Genomic DNA, 24907 nt, shown 5'->3' on the forward strand with positions numbered 1-24907 from the left:
TCTTCATACAACATATTTTCCGACACCATGGATTGCCCAAGAATATCGTCTCCGACAGAGATCCTAAGTTTACCAGTTTCACTGTTCGAATCTTTGGGTACAACTCTACTGTTCAGTTCAGCCTACCACCCAGAATCAGATGGCCAGACTGAAAGAGTCAACCAAGTTCTGGAAGAAATGCTCCGACATTATATTCAGTCACGCCTAGCAGCTTGGGGAGAGTATCTACCACTCTTTGAGTTTGCTTAGAATAACTCTTTCCATAGTGTCATAAGCATGACTCCATTCCAAGCAGCTTATGGACACACTCCGATTGTACCAACAAATTTTGTACTTCAACATCGAGTGGCCCTAGCTAATCAACTGGTTCAAGAAATGCAAGACATTCTACTCCAAGTCAGGGATCATATGCAAAAAGCCCAAGAGCGGTATCAACGGTCCGCCAACAAACATAGACGTCACCTAGAATTTGAAACTGGTGACATGGTGCTATTATTTGTAGCCCCACATCGCTACAAGACGATCAACTCTGTGTTTCCTAAGTTGCGCCAAGATAATATGGACCTTTCCAGATCGTCAAGAAAAATTTACCTTTAAGTTACAAATTGGAATTACCACCATCATGGGGTAAAATCCTTCCGACATTTCGTATTTCTTGGCTAAAGACGTACATTCCAGGCAATGAAGTAGTTCCTCCTACAGGTGATTATGTCCCAGAAATCGAGACGATTATGTTCTCCTTATTCCTGAGCATATTTTGGACCATCGACAGCGAGAGACTCGACATCGACTTATCATGGAATTCCTTGTTCTTTGGTGACATCTGGACGACTCCGACGCTACTTGGCAATCTGATGAAGACTTACAGCAATACCTTGACATTTTACAGCTGTATTTTCAGAATTTACCGTGATTTTTTCTACACCAGTTCTTTATCTCCACCAGGGTCTTATTTTGAGTGGGAGGGGATGTCACGATCTATGACGTATTCCTTTCTCTATACCTTAGACTTATGGATGGTTTGATGAATGGACACTTGTGGAAGGGTATTCCCTTTCGACGGGACACTTCCTATGAGGCACAACCCTTCACAAGAGACATTCTATTGAAGAGACACTACCATTGTAATGTACCCTCTCACCAAGGGTCACACCCTTCACAAGGGGTACACACCTCTCCATGCACATACACTTTGGAGTTCACACCTTTTCATGTGTGACTCTTCACTCTCTATATAAGAGAGGCCCAACTGTATGGATGACACTACAGACACTCAAGCAATACAAATATTCCTTGTTCTCTGCTATTTCAGTCTCCTTTCTGTTCCTTAATACATTTCTAAATATAGTAAATCTAGGATTTCTTACAAAAAGTGGGCACAAACACTAGACTTGAGGAGATTGAGGGATAGGCACATTATGCAAAGGCACTTGCCCTCTCTAGCCAATGCACACATTTTATCCTAGAGTGGTCTTGTCATGTCTTTGAGCACGCACACCTCAAACTTTTAACAATGTTGAAGCACACGAGGCATTTCATTCCAAATGGATCCCACACAAGAAAGTCTAACCAAGAGACATCAAGGTGAAAATGACATGACAAAGTTAAAAATGTTACATATGCCTTTTTGTAGGCAGCTGTAACCCTAAGATGCCCTAACCCTAACCTTAGGAAAGGAGCACCACTGTCCTTATGCTTCACATTGTAAGTCAACTGGCATCTTCTAAGCCCTACGTTTGTCAACTTGTACAGCATAGAAGACACAAAAGATAGATGATTATAGAAGCTGCAAGTACAAAAGTCGCCAAGTGCTCAACCTAGATCTCAGTCAAGGGCCTGGAAAACTGAAGGCAGTGGATGAGGGATAAGAGGCCGAATTGCCATGTATAGACAGATGAGGCAGAGCTGTCCGTGCCCCCTCCTAGACCAGCCAATCGAGCCCATGAAGAACCAACCAGAATGCTACGTAGGCTGACCCATGAAGGGACCACAAGCTGACAGTGGATGAGGGATAAGAGGCCGAATTGCCATGTATAGGTAAGGCAGAGCAGAATGTGCCCCCTCCTAGACCAACCAAATGAGCCCATGAAGAACCAACCAGAATGCTAAGCTGACCCATGAAGGTGTTGGGGTAAAGGCACATTGCCAACCCTTCATTAAAAGATAGGACACCTATGACTGTCTTAAGACAGTCATAGGGTAAACCTAATCCTAATAAAACACAAGTGAGTTTGTGGTGTGGCTCATCATTCTTCACACCCGCACTAGAGTGTCACTCTCTCTCACTCTCACTCTCTTGCTCCTCTTCCCATTTCTTCCCCTACAACTGGTATCAGAGCCTACCTAGCTTCCCCTTGCCTACCTAGCCTCCTCTCCCTAGCCTACCCTTTCCGTACGGACGTACGGACGAAGCCGTACGGCCGTACGTCATCCGTACAACCGTACGGACGGACATCGCGCGGCCAGACCTGCGCAGGACGACGGACTGTGGCGGCGCGGCAGATCAGTGCGCAGACGGCGCAGCAGATCAGGGCGACAATGCGGGCGCGGGCTAGAGCATATCGCGGGCGCGGGCTAGGACGTGGTCACGGGCGACGACGCGAGGCGGAGCTGTTGGAAATGAGCAAGCTGAGCAAAATGGAGACAAGAAGATGGACACAAATGAAGAACTGTCTCATCGAATGAAGAGAAATGAGGGCCATATGTAGGCTACCTCTACATCCACACTGACATCATAGATGACCTCATACCAAAGGCCACCAAGCTCCTAGAATCTCTCCATCATCCTATGTGGCTCTCCACCACCTAACTGTGCTTGTGGGCACCTAACTGTGGCTCTAGCACTCACACATAGAAACATAAGGTGTGCCTGAGGCATACACCTTTATATATCCCAACAAACCCCCCCTCAAGGAAATGCCTCAGGCTATGTCAAGGATACATCTAGTCTCATAGTTTCTCATGCCATCTCATGGTGGTCAAGGATAAATCTATGGCTAGGTTCTCATGCTAGCAAGGGTTCCCTTGGGTGTAAGGTAAACAGAAGGGGATACAAACAGATCTTCCAATGGTTATCTCCCCTGCATGTACATGCACACAATGTCTGCAGGAGGTACCATGGAACAAAACATACACATGGCCTACATCATAAGGTGACCAGAGGTGTTTACAAAACACACAACACACAATAATTTATTTTCATTCATTTTGGAGGACTATCCAGGCTGAGTACCTTGACATAAAAAGAGTGATCTGGAGCATAGAGATGAGTTTAAAATGCATAATCTTCATGGGATGCCTCATCTTGTGGAGGCAAATTCACTGTAAGTAGATTTGCAGGTTCTGGTTCCTTGCTGAAGGCATTATAATTATTTTGGGAGATCCCGAGCAGAGAACATATAAAAACAAAGCTGTAGCCTAGATACGGTCCTAGATAGTGACCAAAAGACAATCTGCCATGGCACTTGTAGAAAGGGAGCGCCTTTGCAATTGTTTGCAGCCATCCAACACTAGCATCTTCAATTATCTTCCCACACAGCAAAAGGACCAAGTCTGCAGCATTGAACAAGTCGGCCATACTCCACAAAATTGAGAGCCAAGAATGGCATGAAAGATACTTCCATAATCACTAAACTAGCAACAAATCAAGCTCCTTCAATCGCTGGAATAGATAGGCTTTATACTTTTGGGAAGACTCCAAAAATACACAGAAGTGCCGTAGAGTTTTCTAATCGATCATGCAGCATGAGTGAGCAGCTTTGAGTCTGCTTCTCAAGATCATCCACACACTTTGCGATTAAATGAAGTAATGAACTTCAGAACTTCAGAACCTCCTTGTTATCAAGTCTCGTGGAATGAAGGAGGGATGCCAAACCTCAGATTCACAAAAGTAGTCTTATGTGAAACAAGAAAGAGCTAAAAACGAACTGCAGCAGCTTCTTGTGCTGTAAGGCGGACGTCAGGAAGCTTTTGGAGCTTGGGCGATCACAGAAGAGTTGACAGCTTCATACAGATATTGAGGCAATGATAGCTGTCTACGAACATCCCCCTCTAATGCTTGAGCGATAGCATCGCTGTTGTGCCTTCAACTGTTGCGTGCACATGTGTAGCAAAAGAACATATGTTTTGAACAATGTTCAGCATAGATTTATGCAGTCTTAATGGTCACCGAGAATCCAAAAGCAATGAACACTGACAGTCTTCAATGGAACAACTCAAGAATGGTGATGCCACAATAGCCAGGATAGGGTGCGTGGGCCTCAGGAGTGACTGCGTGGGCAGCAAGTGAGCAGGGTCGCCAGGAGAAGCGTGGGTAGATGCAGCAAATGGCAGCTAAGTGACGATAAAGATCATGCAACTGAATCAAATCAAATCCAGAAATGTGCGTAGATCCATGAATGGAACGAGTAGTTGGAGAGCAGCAGGAGCTCACGGACAATTAGCCATTAACGTTAAGTATCTTCTGAGTTGTTCTTCCACGTTGGATCGTAGGAAGCTCTTGAATCAAGCTCTTGAAGGCGACGGTGAGTAGAGGTAGCGTGGATGACAGGCTGAAGAAAGTGAATGACGGGATGCTGTACGTAGGCAGCTCAAACTATGGGTTTCTTCTAAGGAGAAGGAAGGATAGAGGAGAAGCACTCAAGGTGCACAGGCTGAGGATGAGGGAGGCTATGGAGGGTAGTATGGCTCTGATACCATGTTGGAAATGAGCAAGCTGAGCAAAATGGAGACAAGAAGATGGACACAAATGAAGAACTGTCTCATCGAATGAAGAGAAATGAGGGCCATATGTAGGCTACCTCTACATCCACACTGACATCATAGATGACCTCATACCAAAGGCCACCAAGCTCCTAGAATCTCTCCATCATCCTATGTGGCTCTCCACCACCTAACTGTGCTTGTGGGCACCTAACTGTGGCTCTAGCACTCACACATAGAAACATAAGGTGTGCCTGAGGCATACACCTTTATATATCCCAACAGGAGCTGCATCAGGCAGCTGCACAGCAGCTGCTATAGTTGCTCAAGCAGGGCGGCGCTGCGCAGCGGCGCAGCTACTTCAAGGCAGCCGTACGGACTGCCGTACAGTCGTACGGACTGCCGTACAACTGTACGGATGACTCACCTGCAGTCCTTCACCCACCTGCAGGTACAGTAAAGTACAGCAGGACTCGTTTTCTTTGCTGCAAAGACTCGACATTTTTTTTTGGGGGGAAGCGTGCCTCTGCAGGGACAGAAAGTACAGCAGGTACTCTGCAGGTAGAAAGTACAACAGGTACTCTGCAGGTACAGAAAAGTACAGCAGGCACACACTTTTGAAAGAGGAATAGTGCTGAAGCACTCTGTTTTGTTCATGTACGCGCAGTACATGAAGCATTCCTGATGCATTCCTGAAGCACTTCAGCTGTACACTGTGCATTTGTTGAGGTACAGCAGGTACTCTCGTGTCACTCACGCTTGAGGTGACTTGTGCCACAGTGGTGGTGTTTGCGCAGTTACTTGTCTTTCAGGAAGGTCAGATGCTTGTTTTGCAGAAGCTTCTATGCATTTACTGAGTGCAATTCTCAGTTTTGGGTGACCATTTCAAAGGGCTTTTGCCTGGATGTGTTTGCAGTATTTGCCTTGAGGCAGTGTGTAGCCGGGGAGCACACATTTGCTTTGTTTCCGCAGTGCATTTGGTGACATTTGTTGCAGGTCACATTCCTTGTACGCACTTTGAAAATCTCAGTTGAGCCACGCTTGGTCAGGGCGCATCGAGTTTACTCGGTCCCTAACTGCCCATCGTTGACAGTGCTCAAAAGATTTTCTTCTTGGTGTTTGTACTTTGTGATTTGTGTTGTTACTGAGTACACAGGGGCAGTCTATGCATTGCACATTGTCAGGTAAAAGTGTCAGAGAGATTTTCATATTGCATACTACCTCAGTGTTGAGGTGTTCTCCACTTGATTCAGGTGTCAGATCAAGGGGCTTTTGCCCAGACTTTGTTTGATAGAACTTGGGTTACCGACAGAGATCTTCAGATGCATTTTCTCCCCTTGGTATAAGGGTGATTGCTTGGGATTTATCCCATTTACTGTTGCAGGTTTTGTGACAGGCTGAAGGGTCATTTACTGTTTTTTGGGTGTTTGTCAAGTGGTTTCTGCAATTTAACTCAGTGCAATACCTCATCTGAGGTGGGAGAAGTGATCAGTACAGTCAGTACAGCAGTGTTTACAGCAGTGTTGGTGGTTTTGTCAGATGATTGTGCACTGTTAAGCACTTGTTGAGCAGCTGCAGCAGTCTGAAATTACTGTTTTTATGCCTCTTTGAGCTCAGAACAGTGTGTCAGAAGGTACAGTATTTGAGGGTCATTTACTGTTTTGCTGCAGATTTTACTGAGAGTAAAAACAGCACCATTGAAAGTGCTTCTGGCTCTTGAATAGAGCAAGTTTTTTTTTTCTGAGAAATCAGAATTTTTATTCAGTCCTTTTACTTCCAGGGAGTCAGGTACTTTCCTCATCTGATATGGCATCAGGGGGAGGTGATTCTTCAATTCTGAACATAAAGAAACTGGAAGGAGCACACAACTATGCATTATGGGCAGAACAGTGCTTGAATGTACTTCTGTTAAAGAAGATTGCTAAGCCCATAAGGGTGAAGGGTGTCAAGCCATCTGACATGGCAGCTGATGACTGAGAAGAGCTTGATTTGTCCGCGAGGGCAGCTATCATGCTCACTATTTCAGACACTCTTGTGTTCAATGTACAGGCTGAAAAGACCTCTTATGGTCTATGGCAAAGACTAGAAGAATTGTATGCCCAAAAGAGCTCAGCCAGTAAGGTTTATTGGCTGAAGAAGCTGGTCGATCTTCGCATGAAGGAAGGTACAGCTATGACCTCACACTTGAGTGAGTTCAATGCTATCTTTACACAGCTGATTGCACAGGGGTTGAACCTTGATGAGGAGTTCAAGGCTACTTTCTTGCTGTGTACCCTCCCTGAGAGTTGGGACACTTTCAAGACCACCCTGTCAAACTCGAATGCCACTCTTATTTATGCTGATGTAGAGAGCTCTCTTCTTATGGAGGAGATGAGCAAGAAGAATAATGCGGGCAGCAAGTCTTCAAATGCTTTGCAGGTACAGGACAGAGGCAGAAATTAGCAGAAGGGGAGATCTGCTAGTAAGTCCAAATCCCGCAGTCAGTCCCGTGGCAAAAAGGACATTGAATGCTTTTATTGTGGCAAGAAGGGACATGTGAAGTCTAAGTGCTTCAAGTTCATACGGGATCAGAAAGCCAAGAAGGCTGAAACAAAGGATGCAGGAAATGCAAGCAAAGGCAAAGGCAAGGCCAAGGCAGATGACTTGGATGCAGTGAATGTTGCAGCAGAGGACAGTGACAGTGACATACATGATGTTTTATGCTCTTCTGCTGTAATAGCACATGCTTTGGTTATTGATGGCCATGACATGCACACTTGGCTCTTGGATTCAGGTGCCTCTTTTCATGTTACTCCTCATAGGGAGTGGTTTACTTCCTACACAGGTACTCATGGAGTTGTTCATCTTGGGAACAACTATGCATGTCAGATTGCAGGGATTGGCAGTATAAAGATAGTATTTCCTGATGGACGGTCATTTATGCTTGATGGTGTTCGCCATGTGCCGCAAATCAAGAAAAATCTGATTAGCACTGGCTTATTGGATGACAGTGGTTACCACACCACATTTGGGGATTCCAAATGGGTGATTACTGATGGCCAGACTGTAGTGGCTGAGGGTTTTAAGAGTGATACCTTGTACCCTCTTTATGTTTCCAGTGTGGGTAATCATGTTGTTGCCATAACCGAGCTGCCAAAGGTTTCATTGTGGCATAGCCGGTTGGGACACATGTCTGTTAAAGGAATGCAAGAACTGTCACGTTTGGGTTATCTGCCGTCTCTCTCTTTTTCAGATTTGCCTACTTGTGATCATTGTATTTTTGGCAAGCACTCTGTCACTCCTCATAAGAGGAGAACTCCCCAGAATAGAGCACCACTTGATCTAGTGCACACTGATTTGTGTGAGATGCCACAGCTATCACTAGGGGGTGCAAAATATTTTATTACTTTCATTGATGATGCCACACGTAAGGTGTGGGTCTATTTCTTGAAGCATAAGGGAGATGCCTTAGATGCTTTCAAGAAGTTTGTCGCTCAGGTAGAGAATCGGACAGGTCGTAGGCTGAAATGCCTCAAATCCGATAATGGGGGTGAGTATGTGTCACATGCTTTTGTGCAGTTTTGCCAAGCTAAGGGCATCAAACAGGAACTCACAGCCCCTCATAATGCATCTCAAAATGGTGCAAGTGAGCGGATGAATCGAACTATTCAGGAAAAGGTTCGATGTATGTTGTCTTATGCTGCATTACCCCATGGCTTTTGGGCAGAAGCCGTGCAAACAGCAGTTCACATTATTAACAGGTCACCAAATAAGGCTTTGGAGTTGAAAGTGCCAGAGGAGGTGTGGTCTGGCAAGCCACCCTCATATAAGCACTTACGTGTATTTGGCTGCGAGTGCTTTGCTCATGTACGCAAAGACCTACGCACCAAACTGGATCCAAAGTCTATCAGATGCATCTTTATGGGTTATGGTGACGAAGGTGAAATGGGGTATAGGTTATGGGATCCCGTTAAACGGAAGATTATACGCAGCAATGATGTCATCTTTAAAGAAGATAGTGTACACAAGGAACCTGTGCAACCTGTGGAATACAGGAGGGTTATTTATGATGATGTTGGACAGCAAAGAATGCCCATTTATATGCAGCAGCAGGCTGCTGCAGATCACCCTGTTCAAGAGGGTATACAGGCTGAAAATCAGCCAGATAATTTTGCCAATGATGCACCACTGGATGTGCCAACAGATGGGGCTGTAGAACAGCCAGATATGGTGGTACAGCCACCCATCATGCATGAAGAACAGGCTGGACAGCAGCCTAATCCGGAACATTTTGTTAGGAGGAGCACCCGTGCACAACGGCCTCCTGCCAGGTTTGTTCCAGGAGCCAATAATGTGGCTGATTTTATCATGCTGACAGATTGTGGTGAGCCTTCCAGCTTCAAGGAAGCTATGGGAAGAACAGAGAAAAAGAAGTGGGAGAAAGCCATGCAGTCAGAAATGGACTCCCTACTTCAGAATGATACATGGGACTTGGTGCAGTTACCTGCAGGCATAAAGGTTTTACCATGCAAGTGGGTTTACAAAGTCAAAGTGGATTCAAATGCTTTACCTCGGTATAAGGCCAGATTGGTTGCCAAGGGATTTAAGCAGGAAAAGGGCATTGACTTTGATGAGATCTTTTCCCCTGTAGTCAAGATGACTACTTTGAGAGCAGTGTTAGCTCTTGTTGCTCATGACGACATGGATTTATGTCAGATGGATGTGAAGACAACCTTTCTTCACGGAGATCTTCATGATGAGATCTATATGAGTCAGCCAGAGGGATATGCTGTTAAAGGGAAAGAGCAGCTTGTGTGTAAGCTCAAGAGGAGCTTGTATGGACTCAAGCAGGCGCCAAGGGAATGGTACAAGAAGTTTGATGCCTTCATGCAGTCCCAAGGGTATCATCGGTGTGAGACCGATCATTGCTTGTACACCAAACGGGCAAAGGATGGCAGTTTGATGCTACTCATTCTATATGTGGATGACATGCTTATTGCCAGTAAATCTCAGCATGAGATTAGTGCTTTGAAGAAACAACTGCATAAGTCTTTTGACATGAAAGACTTGGGTGATGCAAATCATATTCTTGGCATGCGTATTACTCGTGACAGGTCCAAGGGACTTTTGTTTCTGTCACAGAAAGAGTATATTGACAAAGTACTGCAGAGGTTTAAAATGGAGGGGGGGAAGTCTATTAGTACCCCGTTGCCTCCACATTTAAAACTCAGCAGTAAGGACAGCCCCAGATCAGATGATGATAAGGCTGAAATGGCCAAGGTTCCGTATGCATCTGCAGTTGGATCTTTGATGTATGCCATGGTTGCCACTCGTCCGGATATTGCTTTTGCGGTGGGAGTCATCAGCAGGTATATGGCAAATCCAGGCAAGCGGCATTGGGAAGCAGTGAAAGGTGTCTTGAGGTATCTCAAGGGTACCAAAGACTTGTGCATATGCTATGGTAGGCTAGATGCATTGGTGCATGGTTTTACAGATTCAGACTATGCAGGGAATGCAGATAACCGGAAGTCTACTACCGGTTATATTTTCACATTTGCAGGAGGTGCTATATCATGGGTGTCTCGGTTGCAGAAATGCGTTGCACTGTCAACCATAGAAGCTGAATATGTTGCAGCCACTGAGGCCTGCAAGGAAGCAATATGGCTTACTCGGCTAGTGGGAGATTTGGGCATTACAAGAGATATGCCAGTTTTGCATTGTGATAGTCAGAGTGCTATCATGTTGGCAAAGAATCCGGTCTTTCATCAGAAGACCAAGCACATAGAAGTGAAATATCATTTCATCAGGGAGGTACTGGAAGACAAGCGACTTGAGCTTGTGAAAGTGCACACTGATGATAATCCTGCAGATTTGCTCACTAAGAGCCTGCCTACAGAGCGGTTTGCACATTGCCGCCACATCATGGGATTAGGATGAGACCATTCTTACCTTATGGTCTTGTATACAGTAACTGTACATTGCTGTAATTTTGTATTCTTTTCTTCCCTTTAGGCACATTGGCCTTTAGGTGGGAGGTTGTTGGGGTAAAGGCACATTGCCAACCCTTCATTAAAAGATAGGACACCTATGACTGTCTTAAGACAGTCATAGGGTAAACCTAATCCTAATAAAACACAAGTGAGTTTGTGGTGTGGCTCATCATTCTTCACACCCGCATTAGAGTGTCACTCTCTCTCACTCTCACTCTCTTGCTCCTCTTCCCCTTTCTTCCCCTACAGAAGGGACCACAACCTGATAGCCAACCATCACTAGCAGCCAACCAGGGCCAGATCTGGGCCGTGTCTGCCCAAGACCCAACTTCCATTATCCCTATATAAACTGGTCCAGCCAGCCCAGCAAGCCCTCAAAACAGTCATATAGTTGGGAATATGCACAGCCCATCGTGGGCATGTGCGCTCAATCACTAACCTAGATCTACAGAACACCAAGTGGGCATGTGTACCCTCCTAGTCTGGCCTTGATTTCTCCTCATATGAGGGCTAACAGATAGGGCATTACCTATTTCTAACAGGTTGGAATCATACCTATCAGGTACATACTGTGACAATTCCAAAGATGAACAATGTGTTTCATGTGTCCCTACTCAAGAGGCCATTTATGATAAGTTGCCTCATGAATAATAATGAAGATTTGAGAACATTTCAAAGAATATTTCTGAATTTAAAATGTATGTGCTTGGATGTAACTACTTGCAGTCTACTACATCACATATGAGGGTCATCCTATACGACACCCTCATGGCAACTCTACCATTTTTGTCCCAATTTTCTGGACTGGGAAATAACTAATTGTATGCAGACTCAGTCCCTCCTCAACATACAGTTCCCAAATTTGTGAAGGGCACCAACAAATGGCCAAATTTGAACTTGCTGTCCTACTTTTTAATCATTCACAATGACAACTTTGTTTTTGTTTACATTCCAGCAGCAGGGCAGGTTTTCATTAACTGATGTACTATTTTGCTTTGCAATTCGGTATAAGGTATTCCTCAATCTGCCAAACCAACTTTGTATAACTACAGGAGCATTTCCTTGAAGGAAAAGTTTGGATTTATGATTGCATAGATAATTCACAGAGGCTTGAGGAGCCCCAGCATGTCTCTCGAAGTAAGCAGTGTACAACTATGTCACATAAATCGTGCATTCAGCTCGTTCATTCAAAGAGAAATAACAGGAACCTTGGCCTTTTAAAGGAAACTATCGTCAAGATGTACAAACACGTCCATTTGATCATGCATACCTCAGTAAAGCAACGCCTAATGCCTAGCGCATTAGTGTGCGCTATACAACGCACACCTCCTATGTTGTGCTCATGTCACATGATCACGATCCAATATATACGGAGTCCTCTCTCTCTCTCTCTCTCTCTCTCTCTGAGTATATCTTTGATCACTCTTTAGACCATATTTATGTTAGAATTATTATTATATTCTAGCAGTGACCAATGTAATGTAATAAGTAGGTTAGGGGCACTTTTCCCTCATTAGAGGTTTTTCCCCCTAGTGGTTAGTGAAGGATAAGGTTTTGTCACTTAGACAAAACCTTTCCCTCTTGTTGTGTTTAGTAACTTCATCTATTGCAATCTGACGTTCAGCTCTCTTCCTCTCTCACTCTCTCTTTGTCTAACATTTGGTATCAGAGCAACAAGACCCTACTCCTAGCTTCCGGCACAGCTCTTGGCTCCCAGCTCCCAGCCCGAGCTGCACTTCGCTCACCTTGCTCACCTTGATTATCTCCGTACAATCTGTACGGACGATTCCATACAGCCACAGTTGACTGTTTCCGTACAGTGGAATCCGTCGTACATATAGCACCAATCTGCTCGTCCGTACATTCTGTGTGCAGCCCGTCCGTACAAGCGCCGTCGTCCGTACACTGTAGTACAGCGTCGTACAGCAGTCTCCTAACATACATCTGTACACTGCAGTCTCCATCCATATGTGCGTTGTCTTTTGAACAATGCTGCTAGGTACAGGTACCTTCGCCGTACCTTCGCCGTACAATAGCCGTACCGTACCAGTAGTACCAACTCAGCACCATACGTATCTACATCAGCTTTAGCACCGTACAAATCTGCAATCCGCACAACTGTTCGATGTCCGTACATGTGACACCGTACAACGTATGGTCGTCCGTACAGGCTCGAGGTGCACGTGCCCGTACAGTTGCACCAAATCGTACATCCGTACATTGCGTCAGCAACCGTACAACTGTATGTTGTTGTCTGTACAATCCCAACTCATTTGGTGGATTCTATTGGTAGCACGAACTCCTCTGACGTACAGGTGCATGTTCAGTTAGCAGGTGTTTTTCTTTGCATTAAGCCATTGTTTGGCTGTGTATTCAAGGAGTTCCGTGGGCAATTGTGACCACATTTGGAGAAATTTGGGCCTTTTTGGTAAAGTTTGGGGCTTTTTGTGAATTTGCCCCAATTTCAGCTCAATTTCTCCCCAAAATTTGGGGCTTTTGGTTTTGCACTGCAATTTCCTGCATAATCGGGGCTTTCAGATAATTTGCCCTCTTTTGGATGCAATTTCCGTCAAGAAATTGGGGCTTTTGCAAGTGGGTTGCAATTTTGCAGTGAAAAAGCAATTTGGGAGTTTGCAGGCAATTTTGGACCCATTTTGAGTGACATTGCAGACATTGGCAAATTTTGCAATGTTTTTTTCGCAGTTTTGGAGAGCATTTGCAGATAATTGAAGTGCATCCTAAGCCTTTGACAGGCTGTGACAGTATTTGTCACTATGGGCAGCTTTTTCTTTGCAGATTTTACTTGTGCATTTTTTATCCCAGGAAGGGATTTCACTTGGTCAGTCTGCTGTATTTTTTGATATTTTCAAGTATAAATGGCTCAGAACAACTCCAATGAGGTGTTCGGGGTTCTCACACAGGAGGATAAGTTGGATGGCACCAATTACTCCTTGTGGAGTTTCATGATTCGCAATATCTTGGTTGGCAAACATCTTTGGGATTATGTCAATGGGGATGAAGCAAGACCAGATACAGCTACTACACCTGTCACTCCTACAGCTAGAGGCAGGGGTAGAGGTATAAATGCAGCACAGGTGGTTGAAGCTTCAGTAAATTCTCTTTCTGTCAAGAGGTTCATTATACCTCATATTCGGTCATGCAAGACATCTATGGCAGCTTGGGAGATACTAGAGAGTATCTTTGCAGCAAGAAATGATGCCAGGGTTTCCTTTCTGAAGCGAGAACTTTCCCATACACATATGGAGGAGGGAGATTCCATGAATTCTCACCTCACAAAGTTTCACGACCTCACGGATTGCTGAATATTGATGAAGTCATTCCGGATTCAGAGATGATCACCACCACTCTGAACTCTCTTCTTGAGTCCTATCTCGGTTTCCACACCTCGCTGAATTTGTCATTGAGGGGGGGCAGCAATCCTCTCTCCTTTCACGAGTTGGTAGGACTTCTGTTGCAAGAGGAACAAACTCACAGAAATATGGCAACCCAGGCTGGCGAGCATGCTATTCTCTCCAAGTTCAAGCCCAAGGGTAAAGGGCAGCAAAAGCCACATGCCAATCAGCCCACACATCAACATAAAGCTGATTCTGAACAGCCTTCTTATAAGGCAAAGGGTGATACAAATAAGCAGAAAAAGAAGGGCATCTGTCATTATTGCAAAAAGCCAGGTCATTATATTGGAGAGTGCAAGAAGCGCATAGCCAAAGAGAAGAAAAGGGATTCCGGTATGGCTGTGTCAGATGCATCAGTTCCACATTCTCATAATGGAGGAGATGTTGCAACCAACTCGGTTGAAGAGCACTATGCCTTTCTGTCTTGCACTTCAGATTTTTCAATGGGTACTTCTAATATTACAGCCACTAAAGATGATGACCCATATGCTTTCTTGACTTGCAGTTACGATCCTTCAAAGGATGAATGCTCCTTTAGTGTTGATGAGACACTTCATACTTGGTATTTTGACAGTGGTGCTTCAAAGCACATCACTTCCAAGAAGAGTCTGTTTGTAACTCTGCATTCTTCACCCACCAAGAAGAAGGTAACTTGTGTGAATAATTCTCCTTATTCACTGTGTGGAGTGGGAGACATTATTCTCACATCCACTGATGGCACAGATTTCAGAATTTCAGATGTACTCTATGTGCCAGGGATAAAGAAGAATTTGCTTTCAGTGTCCTCACTCAATAGAGGAGGATTTCAGGTTGTTTTTAATGATGACAAGTGTGCAATCAAAGACAAAGAAAATGACTATGCTTTGATGTTGTCTGGCACTTTATATCGAGGCCCTTTTCAGCTTGATCTATATGAAAAAAGATCCCATCTTGCATTATCAGTTAGCACTCCCACTGCTGCGATGCAGAATGCAGAGTTATGGCATGCCAGGTATGGGCACATGAACTATGGCAGCTTAATGACACTTCAGAGGCATGATATGGTTGACGCATTGCCTCCCTTAACTCCCTCCTCATGCATGTGAAGGCTGCATTCTTGGCAAAATGCATAGACTTCCATTCAAAAAGGATGGTGCAGTGAAAGCTACACGGAAATTACAGCTTATTCACAGTGATGTCTGCGGTCCCATGAGGACACCTGCTTTTGGGGGTTATCTCTATTTTGTTACATTCTTAGATGACTTTACCAACTACACTTGGGTCTATGGTCTCAAGGCAAAATCAGAAGTGTTTATGCATTTCAAACACTTTGTGGCTATGGTTGAGAATGAGACAGGATTCAAGATGCAGACACTTTGAATAGATCGAGGGGGGGAGGATATGTCTCATGAATTTGAGACATTTTCGAAAGAAAAAGGCATCATGCATCAGCTTACCGTGAGGCTTACACCTCAACAGAATGGCAAAGCTGAGCGGAAGAATCGCACCGCCATGGAAATGGATAGATGCATGCTTACAAGTAAGAAGTTGCCTCACAGGTTTTGGCTGAAAGGCCTCATGTGTACCAACTATATTTTAAATCGGGCTCCTACAAAGGCTTTGAAGACAATCACTCCCTATGAAGCATGGCATGGGAGAGCCTTCCGTGGACCATTTCAGAATTTTGGGTTGTGTTGCATATGCCCACGTGCCTGTGGAGTTTAGACAAAAGTTGTCAGATAAGGCACTCAAATGCATTTTTGTGGGATATAGTTCACAAAGCAAAGGCTATCGTCTCTACAATCCTGCTACATGCAAGATTTTTGTTAGTAGAGATGTTATATTCTCTGAAAATTCTGCACATACACATGCTCAATTTCAGATTCCAGCCTCTTCAGATGATGTGTTTGAGGGGATGCTTCCTATAGCATTTGGTTCCCCTGCTGAAACTCAGAATTTACAGCAACCTCCGCCAGATCCACATGTACAGATTCAGTCCCCAGCTGAATTAGTACAACCTCAGGGTGTGGATGAAGTTGTCAAGCAAGAAATTCAAGAGATACAAGCAGCCAAAACAGTCCCGCATTGGTTGCTTCAGACTCTCAGGGAGGGGAGAGTAAGCTTGAGGCTCCATTGCCTGGCAGAACTCGTAGTGCAGTAAGGCACATGGGGGGGGCTCTTTCAGTTGAATCAGCTTATGCAGGTACTCTTCTTGATGAGGAGGAGCCTGAGACATTTGAAGAAGCAAAGGATAATGTGCATTGGATGAATGCCATGCACGATGAATTGCAGTCCATTCATAAAAATCAGACTAAGGATGTCGTGGATTTGCCACCAGGTAAGAATGCCATAGGTACACGTTGGGTTTTCAAAGTCAAAAGAAAGCCAGATGGGTCCATTGATCAGTACAAGGCAAGGCTGGTTGCAAAAGGATATGCTCAGAAAAAGGGCATAGATTATGAGGAGACTTTTGCTCCTACATCCAGAATGACCACCATCAGGTCAGTTATAGCAATGCTGCAAATTTTGAATGGAATGTTCATCAGTTGGACATTAAAATAGCTTTCCTTAATGGAGACTTGTTGGAAGAGGTTTATGTCAAACAACCTCCGGGCTTTGAAATTTCAGGAAATGCACATCAAGTATGCAAGCTGAATAAAGCTTTGTATGGGTTGAAACAAGCCCCACGTGCATGGTATGCCAAAATTGATGCCTTTCTAACCAGCAAGGGGTTGCACAATAGTCCAACTAAGAGCACCCTCTACATCAAGAAGGATGGGGGGGATATTTTGGTCATCATTCTTTATGTAGATGACATGTTGCTTACCAGATCAAATGAGGAAGTAATTGCAGATTTCAAAGTCCACAGTCCAAGTATGTTCAAAAGCTCTTGGACAGATTCAACATACATGATTGCAAGCCTATGTCCACTCCCATGGAGCCGGGGCTGAAGCTTACAATGCATGATGTAGGTGAATCAATTGATGTCACACTCTATAGCCAGGCTGTTGGATGCCTCATTTATCTCTGCAATACACGGCCTGATATTCAGTTTTCAGTTTCTCAGGTGAGCAGGTATATGCACAACCCAAAGATTATGCATTGGCAGGCTGTAAAACGCATCTTCCATTACTTGCAAGGTACAAAGTCTTTTGGCTTGATGTTTCCCAAGGGGGGTGACTTGCAGATGCATGCTTACAGTGACTCAGATTGGGCTAAAGACTATGATACTAGGCAGTCCACCAGTGGGAATTGTTTCTTTCTAGGACATGCTTGCATTTCTTGGTTGAGCAAGAAACAATCTACAGTGGCTATCTCCTCATGTGAAGCTGAGTACAAGGCAGCTTTCACAGTGACAGTTGAATGTGTTTGGCTGCGACGTTTGTTTGCTGATCTTCATCTTTCATTGGAGGGTCCGTCTCCGATTCTCACGGATAGTCAGAGTGCTATAGCAGTGGCAAAGAATCCTATGTTTCATGCTCGCACAAAGCAAATTGAGGTTCACTATCACTATGCCAGAGAGAAGTTGCATGCAGGAGAGATCAGTATGATTTATGTGTCAACACATGACAATGTTGCAGACATCAGACATCTTCACCAAAGCACTTCCACGTGAAAAGTTGGAGGCATTTCGCAGTGCCCTGAACTTATCTCCTTTTGGTGATTGATCATTTCCTTGTACATACATTGGCACTGCAAGGGGGTGTTAGAATTATTATTATATTCTAGCAGTGACCAATGTAATGTAATAAGTAGGTAGGGGGAATTTTCCCTCATTAGAGGTTTTTCCCCCTAACCACAGTTAGTTCATCCCTCATTAGAGGTTTTTTCCCCTAACCACAGTTAGTTCACTAACTATGGTTAGTGAAGGATAAGGTTTTGCCACTTAGACAAAACCTTTCCCTCTTGTTGTATTTAGTAACTTCATCTATTGCAATCTGACGTTCAGCTCTCTTGCTCTCTCACTCTCTCTTTGTCTAACAATTTATGGCAGTTATCTCACCACTTTCCAACCAGATATAAACACCAAAGCTCTCTTCTCACAAGTGCCATCGACACTGCAACACAGTACTTGTTCTCACACCCCCAAAAACAAGGAAAAGTCACATAAAGGGTATGTACCTCAGAATAGTTGGTATGATGACAAGTGCAAAGCACTTCATTAGCACTCCAAGACCAATCAAGGACACTCTGACAAGGATTAGACTGGGGAAGAGCATCGACGATTAGTATATATCTAGATGAAGGGCACTCCAAAGGTGAAGGGCAGACTCGGCCGTGACAAAGGATAGCACTAAGGAGAAGGCTAATCAAAAAGTAGTCCACATTCTCTTCATTCAAGCGACACTTGCTTGTGAAGACTCTACGAGTTCATTATAGTCTCTCCCAAACAAGCATCCAAGCAAAGAAATGCTTTAGACCATCTAGCTGATAGGGCAATGCACCGCATAAGATAGAAAGCATTTATCGAAATATCAACAGGCCGCAACATGGACGAGTCCGCTAATACGGCAGAACCGTATATCTAGATGAATCCAAGAACATGCCCAAACTCATGCTCTAAAAACACAACACATAGAGCACTTTCAATGTCATGATAGTCACTCATAAGGTTGAAAAATATACAATCCATCACGCATAGCAGGGACTAGCTACTATGACATCCCCACTGACGTCATCGGCACCCAACAATGGATGTTGACCATAGTGTAAAGCATCCATTTATACAAAGGTCCTTGTACTGAGTTTCTGTCGGCACTCCGGAGGTGAAGGGCAGACTCAGCCGGGACAAAGGCTAGCACTAAAGGAGAAGGCTAATCAAAAAGTAGTCCACATTCTCTTCATTCAAGCTACAACTGCTTGTGAAGACTAGAGCATCTAGCTGATAGGGCGTTGAACCACTTAAGATGGAGAGAATTTATCGCAATATCAGCAGGCTGCAACATGGATGAAAACTTCACAAGATGAAATTCTAATACGGCAGAAGCATATATCAATATTAGTATGACAGAAGAAGCAACAGCTTACATATCATAAACAAAAGCTTAAGCGTTCTATATAGCAGTAACTCCAAAGAATTCTGGATGAAGCTATTGGAAAAAAGATCTCCATATTCTACAAGGACCCCCCAACCTTTGGAAACTGTGGAGACACCGTAACTTTAAGGCGATGCCTAGTACAAAAAGAGTGGCCCTATAAACTATCTTTAAAAAGTAATGACCTGGTGGCAACAAGACAGCGCAATTGCAGAGAGCATCCATCTGATTGTAGAAATTTATAGAACTCCCTATTTTGTCGTGGGAAAGGCTGTTGCTAAGACAAATCCGAAACACATTCCTGTCCCAAAAAAAAACGCAACCAATAGAACATATTACACAAAGGATAGTGGACTCAAGCAGTAGAGTGCTAGTCTCACTGCCTTCCAAATGAGGAAGGAGGAGACACAGAGAGAGAGAGAGAGAGAGAAAATGAGAGAGAGCAGTTCTTTCTCTTGACAACTGGGCCAACCCGTGGGGGTTACTTCACTGTACAAAACGGGCAGTGTAAATTCTGGTCTACCTCTTCTTGCCTAAGCCAATGCTAAGAGGACTTCTCGCATTTCTCCATAAGGAAAGACCTTTCGGTGTCACTCTCTGCTGCCCGACAACCTTGTATATTCGCAAATTCGCAGTCAGATATCAAATAAGCAGCCGATTGAGCAAAGAGTCGGCCCAAATCTGCATTAAATAAGCAGCCGATTGAGCAAAGAGTTGGCCCAGACTAGCCTTGCTAGCTAACGTTGCTCCATTCCATCCATCTGTTTCCCAGTAGCCTTGACTTCTACAAATGTCAATTGTCAGTTTCTACACTTGGTTATTCTCTACACTTGGTTATTCAAGAATGTGTAGACACCAATGCCAAAAAGAATTTGGACAAGGTAGCATCATAGGCAGTTTCTACAAACAAACAGAAAGGCATTCTTTATGCCTAGATAGAGAATCATGCTTCAACGATATCCCCAGCTATAATGGTCGTACAGCCTGACTGAAAGTGGCCTTACTAAAAGATAGTTAAAAAACGCTCATTCTTTGAAAGAGGAGTGGATGATAATACGATCTGAGAAAGAGGTTCAGAGATATTTGGAATTTACGCTAACCCACTCAAACCTATTTATAATAGACTACTACAACAATAACATAAGTAGTACGTCCTGCCTCTCCCACGGACAATATTCTGGAATTGAGATCGGGTGAAATATGTTGCTCTGAGAAAAGCGTAGCTCAACAAATGTCAAGCCTGTGGAAAAGGTGCTTGGTTTAAAGTATGGAAGTGTCGTAAATTGTATGTGCTTTGGGATGCCGTGAGCTCATGCTGACCACGTAGTGCTACTAGTTTACACAGCGCCTATTTAAAAACAGCAGCTTGTACTATGCCCTTTCGTTTTGGGAACGGAGAGCACCTGAGCAAGATTCTTTCTTGTTACCAATCCAAGCCGAGACGAGAGAGACTGCAATAAGGCAGCAAACACAATCGACGCTGTCAACACCCAGAGTAGCTCCAAGCCAAATCGTGAACCCCCCTCCAACGCCGTAGCCCACTTGCCCGGATCCATATATCCCACGCATACGAGAAACGCAGGTCCTAAGTACGATAGAGAGCTGTTCCCCATTTTAGGTTCTCAGACGTCTACGCCTTCAGGTGCAACCTTTAATTGTCCGCAATGTTCCTGGCAGATTTGTGCGATCTGGCGGGTGCACAGCTGATGTGGTCGGAAACCTCGTCCAAACTTAGTTCTAATGTCATCGAGCCTTCCTCTGAATCAGCGGTCGCTAAATCCAACAAGCTCTTGGCGAAATTCCCAAAGCGGAGTTCCTGCAGCCGTGGTTTGTTCGCCAAAACCCATGACTTTCCCCTGCTTCTTCCAGCTCATATGGAAGAGTTCCAAGCACAGGAACGATAGATAGGATGATTTGAGCTCTGAAAGGGGTATAATGCGACAGTAAGAAGAAGAGCATTGGAAGGAGGCTGCCAGCAACTCGCCATATTCGAGAAACACAAGTGCTGTGCAAGAAATTCTCGAGAACGATGACACCCAGTGAGGCAAAAGCGGTACAGATGCTCATAATGCGTAGAGGCGGTTGCTCCAGACGTCCAGTGTGTCATGCCTCTGCTCTCGACCAGCTGCCTTGCGCTCCCTCTGGCTGGGATTTGCGGGTGCTTGCGTTTGGGAATGATGGGGAAGATGCGGAAGGGGGGAAGAGGGGAAGGAGCTACATTGGGCAGAGGCAAGTGGGAGGAGTAAACATTGGAAGCCCGTGAAGTAGGCAGGAGAGAAAGAAGGGGTCACGAGGGGGATGGAGATCCATAGCAACGAAAGAAAGACCCACGAAGAAGATGATGATGGTGATGAAGCAGAAGAAGAAGAAGACGATGACGACCAAGTAGAAGAAGATTAGGATATCAGGATATTGCAGTTGCAGCCCTCCTTTTGAACTTCATTTGCACAAAATAGCACCACGTTTGTCATCACTTCACTTTTTCCATTCCCTTTTGCATAATAGCACAAAATATTTCATCACTTCATGATCCTTTTGAACACAAAGAATGGGTCACTTGGGGGATGCACATCCATAGCATGGAAACACGAAGAAGATGATATTGAAGAAGATGAAGAAGAAGAATAAGGAGATTAGAATATTTGGATATTGCAGATGCAGCCCTCCTATTCGACTTCATTTGCACAAATAGCACAAAATATATGTCATCACTTCACTTTTCCACTCCCATCCCTTTGCCTTTTTCGCTAAACTACTCCCCCGTCAAGGTAGGCGGTCGGACGGAAGGGAATCCCAACCGTTCGATTGTAGACACTTCTTTTACGGAACTTCGCATCTGTCATTTTGCAAGTCGACATCAAATTGCGCGTCGCTGTCCTTTGTGGAGGTTCTCCTGTACGTCGTTGTCTATGTCACAGGACCTTCTAAAAAGGACCCACTAGGGGGGCTAGGGGGTATTGAAGGCCCTTGGGGGCAGCCCAAGGCAATGCCACGTGGCAAGCCCATGCAGCCCCTTGGCCAAGGAAGGCCTTGAGCAAGAAAATGGCGCAAAAAAGTTCACGGGAGACAAGTATTTTGCTAATTTGGGATACATGAAGTCCAATGCAGATCATACTCTCTAGTATCTACTACAAAGTTCAAGGGAAGACATCACTATTGCACTTTTATATGTAGATGATCTAATTGTGATAAGAAGAAAAGACAACTTCATCTCAGCAAGTTGAAACAAGACTTATCTGCAAAGTTTGACATCGGTTTTAAAGGAGTTCAAATTTTTGGGGAGGTGCCTATGGCAATGGCGAGGGGGGGAGGTGCGAGGTGATCAATTACGAAATTATCTCCCAACAAGCAGAATTTTGAGCTAGATTTGCGAGCAAAGAACAAAGTGGCACGGCCACTCACAGTAAAATTCCATCAATCCCAACAGTGAAGAAGTGAGTCCTAGCATGGGAAAGTTGGAGCCATCAGCATTTTGAAATTTAACGGTTGGATCTAGAGAAATTGATGCTGCAAGATTTGGGCAGAATTGGAAAAAATGGGAGAGATATGGAAGAAGGTTGAAGAAGATGATGAGGTGGCAGCCTAGGAGTCTAAAAGTTCAAGGAGGAAACCATTAGAAGGTCATAAAAATGTCATCTACATAGCAAACAATACACTGAATCTAGTTCTCCGTATGCACCTTCGTGCTAGATTCTTGCCGGTGATGGTGATGCCAATCACAATCATCTGATCGCGCAGATTCTTCAAGTGATGACCAAAGTTCAAAATATTGGACTCTAGAAAGCCCAATCTGCATCTACCACAAAATTTGATTCTTTATTTGCTGATGGAGTTCTTCCTTCAGCCATATTTGCTTTGTTGTTGATGTAGCCCTTCTTCACAAGATATGCTTCACTTTCCTTGGAGTTGTAGTAGGAGTCATTTCTCTCCTCTTCCAAAAGAGAAGCTTCAATATTCACCAAGTTGGATGTAAAAGTGTTGCTATACTCTTCATCTAGAAGACTTTTGAGTAAAACTTGTGCACCAAACACCTTTCCAAGTTGCACCCAAACTTCATGTGAAGTCTCACGCCCATCTATGCGATGAATGTATGAGTCACTAAGTCCCAATGCTATGATAGCAAGGGCCTTTTCATATTTTACTTTCCATGCTATTTCACCTTTTCTTGTTGAAGGTTTCTTCTTCTTTCCACAAGCAATATTCCATAGACCTTTCTTCATGAGAATGAATTTGGTCTGCCAACAAGTATGGAAAGAATGACCATCTATCTTACTCATGTTAGCCATTAGAAAGGTCTTACCACTTACAAGAAAGTGTCTATTCCTTCACAAAATAGCGTTCAAACATATTCAATTTAAAATATATCATAAATGCATCATGAGCATTTACCAAAACTATCAAGAGGGTGCAATTCGAATATTTGAAAGCTCTATTGATGGGGCTTTTTGTTTGGAATGAAAGAGCTAATACCAAAGTACTTCCTCCAGAAAGGAATCACACAATGTTGCGCCAGATCATCTGTGAGAAGTGAGCCAGGCAATCCTAAACCCTATTGAAGACTGGGCTCAACTTCTCTTTAGGAATGTCAGCTCCTAAGACCCCTCAGAGTCCTCAAGTGGAAAACTACCCCATGCTGTCAGCTATTTGTAACCCATAACCCTGCAAACCTAAAGGCAGCCAGCTTTGGGTCTCTCTTTGGACAGCTTTTGAGGGGATTAAAAGCCAAATTGTCTTCTCAAGTAAAGGTGCCTTTATGACCTTGGACTCAATTTGGATTTCTGTTATTTTCAAAGAAGCTGTCCTTTTTTATGAAGAGATAGCCAAGGCAACTCTTCTATTTAAAAAGGGTTTGCAAAGTTGGGGGCAGCTGTGGAATAGATCTGAACTAAGGTGGAAAACTTGGGTAGAGATTAGGAGAGAGTTCAGTCTAAACAACAAAAGCTAGTCACTTGTTCTAAGTAGAATACATCTTTGGAGTGGCAGCCAACAATGGAAAGGGGGATCTTTCCTTGTGTATAGCTAGGTGGAAAGTTCCTGTTTCTTCCCTATACCCACACCAAGCAGGGGCATGGGTGATCTCTGTAGGGTTCTTAATGACAGGTGGAAACTTCATGGCTCCAAAGAGAAATGGAAATTCAAGTTCTGTGCCATCTGGTCTCCTTCAATTCCAAACAAAGTATTTGTCGTGATGTGGCTCATATTGCATAAAGCTAAGTGGATCAATATCAGAGGACTCGGGATATTGAAGGGTAATGGTAAATGTATGAATAGTCCCTCTACCAATGAAGATATCTTCCATCTCTTTGTGGCTTGTCCAGTGTCTAGAAAGGTATGGAAAAGAGTCCAACTGGAGACAGGGGAGCCAGTGAATTGGAAGGCCATCTTGCTTGGAGACTCTTCAAGGACAAAACAGGACACCTGGTCTGATGTGTTCCCTGGAAGATGAGCCTCCCCCCAACCTCAACGTCCGTGAATTGCCAGTAGTTGGCAATTCTTAAAAATAATTTGGCTCGCGGTTCGCACCACTCGCCAATTTCTTTTTAAGAATTGCCTCCTGCGGACAATTCACTAAGGACTTCATGTCATACTCCTCCCTAATTGACTTGGCCTCCGTATGCCTAGGAAGAAGGAGGAGGAGCAAGAGGAGGAGGTGGTGGTGGTGGAGGAGGGAGCAGATTACATATTAGATGCAACCCTCCTTTTGAAGCTCATTAGCGTCGATGTGCCAATATACCCAACCCCTTTTCCACTCCCATTCTTGGTACTCTCTTGTTTCATATCACTAATTAACTTTGGGGGGTTTCACATA

The 24907-nt window shown here is 44.2% G+C and overlaps 1 protein-coding gene across 1 annotated transcript in view; it reads right to left on the reverse strand.

The window, feature by feature from the left end:
* Positions 1 to 21656, reverse strand: part of EIN2 (NRAMP metal ion transporter family protein) — a 94999-nt gene extending 73343 nt beyond the window's left edge. The window contains exon 1 of the mRNA XM_087383239.1: positions 20502 to 21656. Within this exon, the coding sequence (XP_087239365.1) occupies positions 20502 to 20711 (210 nt within the window). The 5' untranslated portion in view covers positions 20712 to 21656. The remainder of the gene's footprint in view (positions 1 to 20501) is intronic.
* Positions 21657 to 24907: the final 3251 nt, after the last annotated feature.

Source organism: Dipteris shenzhenensis, chromosome 12 (genome assembly GCF_047967505.1).
Source record: "Dipteris shenzhenensis isolate YYH24624 ecotype China chromosome 12, Dip_SZ_1.0, whole genome shotgun sequence".
Lineage (NCBI taxonomy): Eukaryota > Viridiplantae > Streptophyta > Polypodiopsida > Gleicheniales > Dipteridaceae > Dipteris > Dipteris shenzhenensis.